Source organism: Agelaius phoeniceus, chromosome 3 (assembly GCF_051311805.1).
Source record: "Agelaius phoeniceus isolate bAgePho1 chromosome 3, bAgePho1.hap1, whole genome shotgun sequence".
In the NCBI taxonomy this organism is placed as follows: domain Eukaryota; kingdom Metazoa; phylum Chordata; class Aves; order Passeriformes; family Icteridae; genus Agelaius; species Agelaius phoeniceus.
Genome location: NC_135267.1, coordinates 41,826,064 through 41,839,095, shown reverse-complemented (window position 1 = coordinate 41,839,095; position 13,032 = coordinate 41,826,064). Strand labels below are relative to the sequence as shown.

The following is a 13,032-nucleotide window of genomic DNA, read 5'->3' as shown; positions in this document are numbered from 1 at the left end:
GATGCTTCTGGCTCCAGCTCCCAAAATCTATGGTGACCTGTAAGGTCACTTTAGTATTCTGAAGAAATAAGAGCACATGGCGCTGATTCTCTCTCTGCATCTGTTTGCTATATCAGGGCAAGCCAGAATGGTCTGCAGGACTTTAGTGTGACCCACTACAGCCACACAAAACTTAGTGCCAAACAGCACAGAAAACTACTTCTTCTTTTGATAATGTCTGTTAGTTTAACTTACAGGGTCGAAGCACACAGAGTTCATGTTAGGAACAAAGTATTCATTTCCAGTGTCAAAACTTCTTTCAGAGAAATTCAGCTGAGATGTTCTTTGAGCTCTGTAGGAATAACTTCTGATCTTAAAGATAAATTTTAAATAATTTTAAAATCCTTAATTCGAGAGTCAGTAATGGAGACTGTGCAGTTTCATATCAGAGAGCTGGTTGAGAGACAGCGTTAGCATAACTGCTTGTTGTTATTTGTGTGTAGTAAAGGGCTTTGTTTGTCTTTGTCTGGCAGACACCTAACAGGGATCAGTGCTGGTACTGCAAAGGACACATTTAGTGTACTTTTGGGAGAGTTCTAGTAGTAAGAAATAGTACAACCTTCTCCATTATTTTTACTTATAATTGGATGTATCTTTGTAAAGTTTGTGTTTTATTACACTAAATGCAGAAAATGTTGAGGAAAACACATGCTATCAGAGTAAAGCAAAATGCTTTTAACTATCTGTATTGATATGAGATGACTTCTAGATGATGTCTTTTTCGGTAGAGCTAATCAAACACATTGTTTTTCCTGTCTGTTTCATTTTTCTGAAAAGTACTTATTTTATTTGAATTCCACAATTAAAAGAATTGACAACTGATAGAGTTGTTTATTTGACAATCCAAGAGCTAATACCTTCATTTTAAAAGAGCATAATGTATGTCATACCCATCTCTCAAAATAAATAATAAATCTAAATCAGTGGCTCTCAGGGAGTTGCAGTATTGTTAACTTTGTAAAATTGCATTTATTTAAATATTTGAGGGACTTTGTTGTGTAGAAAGTTTGTGAAAATCATTTCAGTAAATCTGTTTAATCTTCAGTAGTTTAAATTTAGCCTCTCAGTATGGATCATGCATTATGTTTTGTGTTAAAGATACTTTATATTCTTTGTCTACCAAAGTACAACTGAAAGCAGTTGAATTTGTCTGTTTGAAATTTGAGAGTATGTAGTTTTAAAAAAAAGGCAAACCTCAAAAAACCCAAATCAAACCTTAAAAAGCCCACACAAACAAGAACAGCAGCAAAATCCCCCCTCCCCCTCCCCCAAACAACTTGTACTTTTGCAGTGAGTATTATTGCTTCTTTCTCCCAGGGGATAGTTTTCCCTCTCATACAAATCATATGAATGAGTTTTTGTATCAAAACCAGTATTGCAGTGTGTTCTGCTCTAAATTTGCTTATTTCTTAACACTGAGTTATCTGAACATACCTGTCTGATAGTAGAATTTACTAATTTCTGGGTAAGCATACTTCAGGTAATTCTCATTTTGTGGCAATTGAGATATTACTAGATCTGTTTTATTCTGACGGGGTTGTGTGAGGTGGTAACACCTTCACTTAGGTATTTCAAAGCTCTCAGCTGGACACATATTTGAAATTGGCTTAGACAGCATTTAAAATAAAATAGGATTCCCAAAAGCAAGATTTTGTAGATAACATTAAATGCTTGCTTTCTGTTCTACCACTTTCTTACAAAATGAAAATTAAGTAGTATTGCAAGCCTGATACAAATAGAAAGCTAAAAAATATGTGTATATTCCATAGGCAGATCTGGATTTTGTAATCTTCTGCTTTTAGTTGAAAAGCAGTTGTAAGATTCCATTAATCTGTTTCTCTGCCTTCAGATGGCTAACTTCAGCCCTTAAATTTGACATAAACTTATATCCTGCTGCTCACAAATTATGTTTGGTTGACACTTGGTGATTCTCCAATGCATTTGGAAGTGGGCATCTCTGTCAGGGCAGATCACAACAGTACAGCAATTCTTGCAAGCATAACATTCTCCTGTCATTTTGTTGAGCTTTGGCTGTTTATCATCCTCCCACCTGAATCCTTCTCTGTTAATGAATTTCTGTAAGGAACCCAGGGATTTGAGGTTAACCAGTCAGACACCTTCATTTCTGGTAAGAGCTCTGGGCAGCACAGAAAAACAGCAATCCTTAATTTGTCCAGAGGAGCTCTTGTTGCACTGTTAGTGCTGGGGCCTGCAAGTGGCAGTCTTATCCACCTCCTCTTGAGGCTGTTTTCACAAGTGCTTTCAGTGTCATACTAAGAAATATCTATATTATATACTGACTCCTGTTACTAGTTTCATCGAGGCTTATACTAACCAGCTGTGAAGTTCAGAAGAGTTTTTTAGTCACTTAAGTTACAGAAGAAGCAAATTTCCAGAACGTACTCATTTATTGCAGACAGCTTCATCAGATTACGTTTGGTTTTTTTCTAATTTAACAAAATTTAAAATTCTAAATACAGCATTACATTATGCAGAATCTGATGGAATATGCAGCTTTCTTCTTCCCTACATATTGCAAGTTGTTTTCACTTTCCTTTCTGTTGATGTACCTTGTAAAGTACCTATTCTGTCTAAGAATATCGTTTTTTAGTTACATATAGGGAAAATATGACATGCAGAGTTTGGCAGTTGTACTGTAACTGATGGGAAAAGGTACAGGAATAAACTAGTAAAATCAGAGCAAAAAGAATGCTAGTATTTGAGGAATTCTTGTTTGTGTGGTGTGCTTCTGTCATGTCACACTAAGTCTTTCTGCTGTTGAAGACAGTACAAGACGTGATCCTGATCTAACATGACACCTTCTGTTTTACAAGTAGGAATGAAAAAAACCATACATCTAAATAACAGTGTTGGTATGTGGAACTTCACATATGAATGTCACAGATTTTTAACAGCCCTATGGTCTAAAGGAGCTGACTTGCTACCATATGTATTAGTCACTTTCTAAAATTTGGAACATGATGCATTTCCAAGTGAAGAGAACTTCACAATGAACTGCAGCTCTTTCTGATTATCACAGTATTAGTTAACAGCCAAACTTCTTTGGCAGGAAGGCACTGTTAGTTAAAGCTTCTGAGAAGACTATCTTGACTTAACACAGGGATTAATTTGATTTGCTTTTTTTCACAGCTGCTTCTATATTCTATATTTCCTCCTCATAACTTCAGAATTTCAATACTGTTGGAGTTATTTTAGCAATTCCTTTTTTACAAAAAAAGAGGCAGAGCAAATTTTTACAAGGGCAGATAGTGGTAGAATGAGGGAAAGTGGTTTTAAATTAAAAGAGGAGAGATTTTTGATTAGATGTAAGGAAGTAATTCCTTACTGTGTGGGTGGTGAGGCCCTGGAACAGGCTGTGCAGAGAAGCTGTGGCTGCCCTGTCCATGGAAGTGTTCAAGACCAGATCAGATGAGGCCCTGATAACCTGCTCCAGTAAGTGGCAATCCTGCCCATGGCAGGTAAGATGGAATTAGATGGTCTTTAAGATCCCTCCCAACCCAAGCCATTCTGTGATTCCATGTTGTTAAACTAATTACTTGCATATCCTCTTAATATCCTCCTGCTATTTTTGCCCATCTATAAGCATGTTTAAGTAAAACCATCATCTTCTTTTTTAACAGCTTTTACCTGCCAAAAAGTTTTGGGAACCTGATGATTCAGCAAAAGATGGACAAAAAGGGATATTCCTTGGTGACGAGTGGAGAGAGACTGCATGGGGAACTCCTCGTAAGTGATTGTTGTATATGTACTGAAAAATCAGTCATGATTACTGAATGTTACTCAAAGCAAATTTTGTAACTGAATCTTAAATTTTATTTTCCTTTCATTTTAGTTGTGAAAATGTAAACTGCATGGTGATTGTATTTCAATAGCACTTTTTGGAAGTTTGATTTGGAATTTTTTGTTTAATTTTTTGTCTTAATATTTCTGTTGTGATGAAATGCGGAAACATTACAAGCTGTATTTTAAAAAATACTATAGTTTTATTTATTTGTTTGTTTTTAACAGACCATTCTATGTCCCAGCCTATTATGGTACAGAGAAAGCCTGGACAGGGTTTTCATGGAAACAGTGAAGTAAATGCTGTATTGTCTCCACGATCAGAAAGTGGTGGCCTTGGAGTGAGCATGGTAGAATATGTGTTAAGTTCCTCTCCAGCTGATAAATTGGATTCCCGGTTTAGGAAAGGAGCTTTTGTAAGTAATACAGTGTGTTAAGCTTGCCTGGTTACCTGCTATGGTCTTTGTTACATGGTTATATTTTCAGTTCTCTTTGTCTGTTTTTAATTTTTAACTCTTTAGAAGGAAGTAGTTGCTATCTGTCTGTCTTCCTTGGTTGGAGGGGGCAGAAGAGGGAAGTGGTTCGGGAATTTTAACTAAATAGCTGTCTTAAATTGCTTTCCTAAAAACCTTATTTAAAGGTAGGGAAAAGACTGCAAATTGCTTAATTTATAATGTGTGATGAGCTTTATTCTAGATCTATGTTTTCATTTGGGTTTGTTTTGTAACTGGATGTTTTAATTGTATAATATAAACTTTTCTCTAATTCAAAGTGTTACTGCTTTAACAGCACCGCTATAGTTAAGGTTGAGTTAGCTCTTCCATTATAAATCTTGGCATTCCTTTTCACATTTTGGCAGTTATTAATTGCATGTGGTTGAAACTTGATGATCAAGTGACCCACCAAATGCAATTTCATTGACAACAAACTGTTTGTGTTGTTTACGTGCACTGTAGTGTAGAATTAGGTCACCTTGTGGTGCTCCTATTGTGTTCTGTTCAATACTCAGAATCAAACAGATTCTTTTTCCTCAGGGCACTAGAGATGCTGAAACAGATGGACCTGAGAAAGGAGATCAGAAAGGCAAGGCTTCTCCATTTGAGGAGGACAAAAACAGAGATCTTAAACAAGGAGATGATGAGGATGTTACTAAAATAAATGGCAGAGGTTTGCCAAATGGAATGGATGCCGATTGCAAAGATTTTAAGTAAGCTTTTAACTGTTTCTCAAGAAGACAAGCATGTCTCTTAAGGGCATTATTACAGTTCTGGTTTGTGTGTCAGCTTTAAACATTACCCAGCTGCAGACTGATTCTTCCCCTCTCGAGTCCTCCCTTTCCCACCGTGCCACATGTTTCTTAGGATGTCATTAATGTGTGTGTCACTTCTCATGAGACAAATTCATCTTAACATAGTAACTATTAAAAGTAAATGGGTACCTTCTGGATGTGGTGCATTAAAGAAGGATGAAAACTTTAACCCTTTTAATATCAAACTAAATTTCTTTCTCTCTCTGCTTCTTTTTAATGCTCTTTTGCATCTGAGTGTTGTAGAGAGTAAGTCCTACAGAATTTTAACTTTCCTTCTGATTTTGCTAGTGGATACCACAGCCTAACACAACTAATCATTTCCCCATAAGTCTTTATAGAAGCCATATCTTTGACTAAGGTGGAGCAATGTATTTTCCGATTCATATAATTAAATGTCACCCATGGAACGGTGTTGCGGTTTGGTTGTTTTTGTAGGGAAAAATAGATTTGACCAAGCTCAAGCTTTTGAACAGTGAACTCTTATGTGACAGCACAGCCAGTCTGGTTCTTTTTTCTAACACTAAACTGCATTTTAAATTGAGTATTTTTTAAGGGCTGATTCTTCTTTCTTGAATGACTGTGATGCATTTGTAAGTGTCATACAGAAGAATTAAAAAGATAGAGAACTAGAGTGCTGCTCATAAATTTATATTAATGTGATAAACATGACCAGATAGATTGTGGTTTCATTAGTTCATTACTGAACAAGTATAATAAAATGCATGTTTGAATCCCATATGTAAGTATTTCCTACCCTTTAAAAAAATGTATTTACCTGAGGCTAAAGAGAGATTCTTGAGGTCTATTTTTCAAGACGTATCATTGAAAATAATACAATTCCAAGCGTACCAGAGAGCTCATGTTGGCTCCTTTCAGTTGTGTGCTGCAATATACACAATAAACAAAGTTACCTTCATTGTTACCCATAGCAAATGCAGAAGAACTTCTATCCTGCTTTTCTTTACCAGTATCTATTTCAATTTTGAAATAGGTATTTGTGAAGTACCTTCTGTATTATTTAAAGAGAGAAGTTATTGAAAAATACACAAATGCAAAAAAGCATCCAAAGCCAGTAAACCTCTCAGAAAAATAAAAAAATAAGGCCATCTAAATGAAATGGGCCATATAAAGTGATGGTATAGAGCCCTCCAAACTGAGGTTTATAATTGAAGTATTGACACAACTTTAACTATAGCAACAGAACAGCACCAATGTAAGGAGCAACCTGTATTAGCTAACCATAAGTATTAACCAAGAAACTTCATCCTGTCCTCCTCATTGTATTTTTATTGTACTTGTAGCATTTTTAAACTAAGTATGTACTGAAATAACTGCCTTTTTTCCTTTTGTTTTTCACTTTGTTTATGCTGTATTTCACTTGGGAAAAATAGGGAGTATTAAATGGCTTAAACTCAAGTTTTCAGCAAGACATGGTTGCTTGCTAGGATACTTAGATGGTAAGCCAGCATGTTATATGCAATCCTCATGAGGTTGCTTTTTACATTAAAAAAGCCTCTTGTCAAAAACCTCTTCCTTTCTGTGACATATTTTGTCCAGAGTAATAAATCATACTATGTTGCTGCAATAAACTCCCTAAAAGGCTGATTTCTAGCTGTACAGACTTAAGTGGTATTATCAGCCATTACATAAGTGCTAGTAGATTTCTTTGCATTAGTCATGGGCTTCAGTGAGGAACACATACTTTGGCTCTGGAGCCCCGAAGAGGAAGCAGAACAGGTAGTACTGAGGCTGTGTCTCTGACCTAGAATTAGCAGTACAGCAGACTGGTCTGGCACTGTACTGCTGGAATAAACATAGGTTCTTCCTGCAAGATGGCATTTGGTATTTGAGCCCAGTTTTCACAAGTAAAGCCAGCTAAACTTGAAGTTCTGCAATTCCTGAGAAACAATATATAATCATAAAGTTCTGCCAACACAATGTTAGTGGATCATAGATTTTCTCACACTACTCTTTCCTAGAAGTTAACTTAGATTTTTGCCAGCAAAAATTGATAGTCTAAACAACCTGGGCTCCCACAGAAGGTGGGATACCACTCAAAGAGTCCTAAATCTAACCAAATAGTGTTGGGAATCTCTTTAGGATGTTACTCTTTAGGATGTTGACATCTCACCTCATCAGTTTGCCTGTAGATGTTTATAGGTGTACAAAAAGTCCCCTGTAGACTGCCAATCAGATGAGAAAGCAATTCAGCTTTTATATATAATACTGTATCTTTGATGTTGTATATTCTTTTCAGGGTTATATTAGGAACCCTTTTTCCCCCACCAGTCATCACTGTAGTATAGTCTATTAAATGAGTTGTGTAGGAAATGAAATGTTTTAGTCACATGCTAAATGAAGTGATTATTAGTTCATTTTACTCAAGGTAAAAATATATTGCTTGCTTTTCAGATGTGAAAAATGGTTACTGTATTGTATGTTTGTCTTTTCCAGTTGAAATTTTGCTGTGTCTTTCTGTTCTTTGGCATGAAATGCCCTTAGCCATTTCTTTTTTTTAAATTTCTCTGCAGTACCTTTCACGTCAGTACAAAAATACAATAAAGAGACATCCCAAAATTCGCAGGTGACCACAGTTCACTCCATTTGACTCAAAACAGCCTCACAAATCAGTTTATTTTTCTCACAAATGATTTGAAGAGCTCTGTAGTCAGTCTTAAACTTACCAAAAAACCAAATAAAATTATGCTTTAGAGTTAAATGCATCCTTTATCTTGAGCCATCAGTGCATGCTGGTTGAAAATGATAAAATTAGTCTGTCACTTCCCTTTGTAAAGTCTCTTGAGTTAGAGCTGCTTTGAAAGTAGAAGTACTGTACTCTGTCCATGGACAGCTTTATTTAAGACTGAAGAGTCTGTCTTAAATTCCTTCTGAACAGTCGTACCCCTGGAAGTCGACAAGCCTCCCCAACAGAAGTAGCTGAACGCTTGGGCCCCAATCCCAGCACCACAGAAGGATTAGGTCCACTTCCCAATCCTACAGCCCACAAGCCTCTGGTAGAAGAATTTTCAAATCCAGAAAATCAGAATCTAGATGCCATGGAACAAGTTGGTCTGGATTCTCTACAGTTTGACTATCCTGGCAATCAGGTACAAATGGACTCTTCAGGAGCTACTGTAGGACTTTTTGACTACAATTCTCAGCAGCAGGTTAGTAATGGACTGTGGAAAATTGATCCTCTAAGTTGTTGATTGTCCTCTTGATAATCAGCCATTTCAACATTCAGTGCACTGAATATTCTTTTGTCTGTGACTGAGTCAAGGGCAAATAACTGTATAATTAATCTAGAAGAATATTGTTGCATAATTTTCTAGTTTAGTAACTTGCTATTACGGAAGCTTGGTTTGACATATTTTTTTTCCGTAAGCAAATCCAAGTATATTATAGCCCTGACTTTGGAAAACTGAAATGCATCTTTTTTTCTTATTTTTTCTTCCCTATAGCTTTTCCAGAGGACTAATGCTCTGACTGTTCAGCAGTTGACAGCAGCCCAGCAGCAGCAATATGCACTGGCTGCAGCTCAGCAGCCGCACATAGGTGAGGTTTCTGCACAATACAGCAAGTGTCCCTGGCAAAAGTGGGTGTGTTGTTTTGATAGACTCCTTTCAATTTACCCAGTCTTCTCATTCAGATAGATACTGATCACTTGGCCCATTGCAATGGTTCTCATGAAAACTGCTCAGAATGACTGCCTATGACTGTACTGTCCTTAGTGGATGTTTTCTGTTGTAAATTTCCCCCTTTGGACAATTGTATACAAGGAAATAAAACTTGTATTTGCTTCTGTAGCAGTTGAATGTTGGTGAGAGTAAAAGTTAAAAATGCTTACTTCTATAAGCAGTAATAGAAACGCGAGCTTTATATACTAAAAACCAGTATGCAATTCTAAGATTCTATTGCAGTTTAATATTTCTAGTAATCCAGTTAAAAACCATTGCACAGTAGAATTTTGAAATCATGCTGTTGTGTTGATTAAGTTTTAATTTTTCCTTGTCAATGGCACCATTTAAACAGCTCTTTCTTCTTGCAGGTACCCTAATGAGCTAATTCTTTAGCAGGCATTTTTTCAGTGCCTTTAGTTCAGTGAGTTAGTTAAATACACCAAGTTCTTCAAGTGCTGCAACTCGACAAGGAGCCTTCATTTCAGTGACAACAATTTTATATTTCACTGTGGAGAAGCTGTTGGTGTTTAGGGGAGGGAGGTTGGAACACACATGGAGGCAATTTCCTTGTTTAAGGAAGGGAGATAGTTGAGGTTTAAAGATTTCTACCCTCTCCACTGGGCTGTTGAGGTGTGTGCACAAACGTCTTTCCTCTGTGAGAAAAAAAGGATTCTCAGGATCAGACGGGCAGGCAGAAGTAGGAAGTATCTCCAGTGACTTGTGTCCATGCTCTCCTATAAATAAGTTTTCCCACCAGCTTGTTGTTTAGGTAGGTTGTGAGGTCTGTTTAGACCAGGATCAGCAGCCTATAGCTGGGATTGAAAAGTGACAACTCTTCACAAATACAGGCTGAGAGCTGGAAGCATGGCAGATTGAGATGTTTGTGTGAGTCCACAGGTTGTGTCTTTGGCTTCTAAACTTTGGAGAAGCCTCTACTTTGTATGAAGTGTTGACTAAGTAAGCAGCTGAAATTTTTCTCTTTAAAATGCAGCCTCTTCTCATGTGCATATTAATAGAAATTTATCAAGAAATATTTGGAAGAAGGAACATAGTTTGATGTGCCTTGCTTGCTGCAACAGTTGCTGACTCAGTGTTGGATAAAGTACATGAACCCGACCGACTGGGGAAACTCTGGGTAGCGATGCTTTGTTTGCTGAGTTTCTGCAGTTGTCTCTGCAACTGTCAGTTCTGCAGTTGGAATTCCATTGCAATTCCTATATCAAATTAGGATTCTTGGGAAGTAAGATTAGCATCTCATATCTGGCTGTTTAAAGCTAGGTATCTAACTTAAACTATGTGGTTAAATTTTTTCCTAATTGTCAGTGAAGAGAGATTTTTGTCTCTAGCAGGTGGTTTATTTCATCTGGCTGATTCGCTTCACACACTAGATGACTTGTCTGCTACAGATTTCCTTGCAAGATTAGTTGAACTTTCAGATAGTTAAAGTTGGGCAAGATAAATTCCACTTTGAATAATCTCTTCTGTGTAAGGATGGATAGACGCATATGAGATGAAGCTCCTTGGAGTCTTACAAAACAAAACAAAGCTGTTAGGCTTTGGGATTAGTAAGAAAGGACTGATGAGAAGATGTAGAAGTGTTGATTTCTGTACTTACATACCTAGTTTTAAGAGCTTCCAAAGTACAAATAGTTCTGATTTTAACAGATAGGCTGTGTGATTTGGGTGGTGTGAATATGATGATGCTTGCTAAGAATGTTGGCTGTAATGAAGCTCTGTTTGTTACTGCAGCAGGCGTGTTCTCTGCAGGCTTGGCCCCAGCTGCTTTTGTGCCAAACCCTTACATTATCAGCGCCGCTCCTCCAGGGACTGACCCGTACACCGCAGCTGGATTAGCTGCAGCGGCTACCCTGGCAGGTAACTGAACACTGGAAGTGTCTGTCTTGATAATGCAACCGAACAAAAAGAGAAAAAAAGTGAAATCTGTCCTGTTTATTCTCTGCAAATATAGTTCTAGGAAGGAGAGAGTTGTAAAAAATGAGTACTGCCATTTTGAAAATTCTTACTACAATAGAAAGAATTTCAGTTTGTTATATATGGATTCCAAGTTTCTCTTGCCACTGGACTTTCACATAGAAATCCTAGCTAGTGCTCAGACTTGTGCATAACATTAAAAAAAAACCCAAAAAACTCCTTTGTTTCCACATGGTGTTTCACACGGAAGGCAGTAGAAAAAACTAAAAGACATGTATACATAATGGTTTATATGTACAATCCCATGATACACAGAGCTTATTCTTCTACAGGTTCTTCATCAATAGACTAGAAGAGTTAAGTGTGCCCACTTTGAAGAGCATCATGTATGTGCAGGGGAGGCACAGGCAATAGTGTTTATAAGCAAGGGCATCATACAGAAAGGAGGAATCATAGATTATCAAAGTCTCAGTACATCACTATCAGGAGGATAAATTTTGTTCATACTGTGATGTTCTGAAATCATCTTTTCTTCCAACCATGAAAACCGATTTTGAATGTTCTTTGGTACACAGACTCTGAATGCTTTAAGGTTTTACTTTGTCATCTGAGTCTCACAAGGGTATTCATTTTTTCATAAAGATATGGCTTGGTGTGAATTTTTAAAATTAACTCATTTGTATTCATGTGTCATTTTAGCTAATGTGGGATTTTTTTCTTTTTAATACTGTTTTCTCTTTTGAAACTGAGAAGATGGATCAATGAGGGATGATAGAAACAGTATTTTAAGCAGCTGCACTAGATGGAATAATCATGCTTTCTGGTTTTAGGTCCTGCTGTGGTTCCACCTCAGTATTATGGCGTTCCATGGGGGGTGTATCCAGCCAATTTATTCCAGCAGCAAGCTGCAGCAGCAAATACCACAGCAAATCAGCAAGCGGCTTCCCAGGCACAGCAGGGACAGCAACCGGTACGTTCAGCATGAAAAGCAGAGCTGCCTTACCTTAACATCCCAGTGTGTAAGGGTCAGCTGCTGGAAAATTTTACATCATTCAGATGTTGCATTTTATTGTTTAATAAATGAAGGTTAAAAACTCTCGATTTCCTTATTCATTGTCACTGTCTCACACCAAGTTATTTTACAGTCTCGTTTCTTAAAACAATAAGCATTTAAAGTGGTTCCTTTCTTCCAGTTGCTTTTATGTGTGTAGCTGATGCTTCCTGTGTAGTAAATTAATGTAAAGTTTAATCTAGAAAACTGACATAAAGGGATGAAAAGACACATTCTGGTAATTTTAGGAGGATGTTGTTTCTTTTAAGCTTGGGGAAAAACACATCTGTGTTTTCATGAATTAGCTGGAAGATTGAATGTTACACATTTTTCTGTCCCTTTGAAAAGTAGGGAAATAAAGGTGTTACCAGTAGTTTTGTTGCTTCACAGGAAGGAAGGGTTGCCCAGCTTATTTTTCTGTGACATTAATTGTATTGCAGCATCACCATGTGCCATATGGTGTTTTTGTCTTGGTGACGCAAGACTAAGCAATTGTTACAAGAATCTGTTGAAAATTCAGTTTCTTTAAGTACTTCTTGAAAAATGCTAATTTTCTATTGTTACTCTGGATACATTTTTAAACTATTGTATGAGTTTTCAGTATAAATTAATGGCAATTTTGACAAAGGAAAACCCCGAATTTTACAATAACTTTACACTTGAATGAATGCAAGCCTTTTAAATTTTTTTCCAGCGGTATGGTTAATTTCAATGCCATTCTTAGTAATGTAACTTAAGAAGTCTGAGATACCTTTAATTCCAGGGGTTTCATTACTGTTTTTATGTTCAAGTGGATATTTCTTTCTACTGCTTGTTTTTATCAGTGACCTGCATTGGTAACTGAATATATATTGTCTCTGCAGTTTCTTTTTGTTTTCTCTATAAAGTTAATACTGATTTATGCAAATAGCATATACAATTCTTTGTGGGAATATATTGTGAGTTGTATTTCTCCCTTATTTTGAACCTGAAAAAGCTGATTTTATCCAAGAAGAATAGAGTAGTTGCAAGAATTTAGATTGCTTTTCAATCAGATTCCCAGAGATTTGCTGTCAGAACATAATAAAATATGCCTGCGTTGCATGGTGATGGAGTGTTATGTGAATGTTTAAAACTTAGTGGGTGCATTATTTACAGCACTGTTGGCAGTGGAGTGTTAATTATTTAGACAAGTTACTACAAGTGCTGAAATACTCAGATTTACATCATTCAATTGCCTG

At 36.7% G+C, this 13,032-nt stretch overlaps 1 protein-coding gene across 10 annotated transcripts in view; it reads left to right on the top strand.

Moving 5' to 3' along the window:
* Window positions 1–13,032, top strand: part of PUM2 (pumilio RNA binding family member 2) — a 68,569-nt gene that overhangs the window by 24,650 nt on the left and 30,887 nt on the right. For 6 of the 10 annotated variants that reach the window (XM_054630462.2, XM_077175114.1, XM_077175116.1 and 3 more), the window contains exons 3-9: window positions 3,681–3,786; window positions 4,069–4,256; window positions 4,875–5,047; window positions 8,046–8,316; window positions 8,611–8,704; window positions 10,579–10,704; window positions 11,592–11,731. In XM_054630462.2, coding sequence (XP_054486437.1) covers window positions 3,681–3,786; window positions 4,069–4,256; window positions 4,875–5,047; window positions 8,046–8,316; window positions 8,611–8,704; window positions 10,579–10,704; window positions 11,592–11,731 — 1,098 coding nt within the window. The remainder of the gene's footprint in view (window positions 1–3,680; window positions 3,787–4,068; window positions 4,257–4,874; window positions 5,048–8,045; window positions 8,317–8,610; window positions 8,705–10,578; window positions 10,705–11,591; window positions 11,732–13,032) is intronic. The other 4 variants (XM_077175118.1, XM_077175119.1, XM_077175115.1 and 1 more) reach the window with 2 other exon arrangements.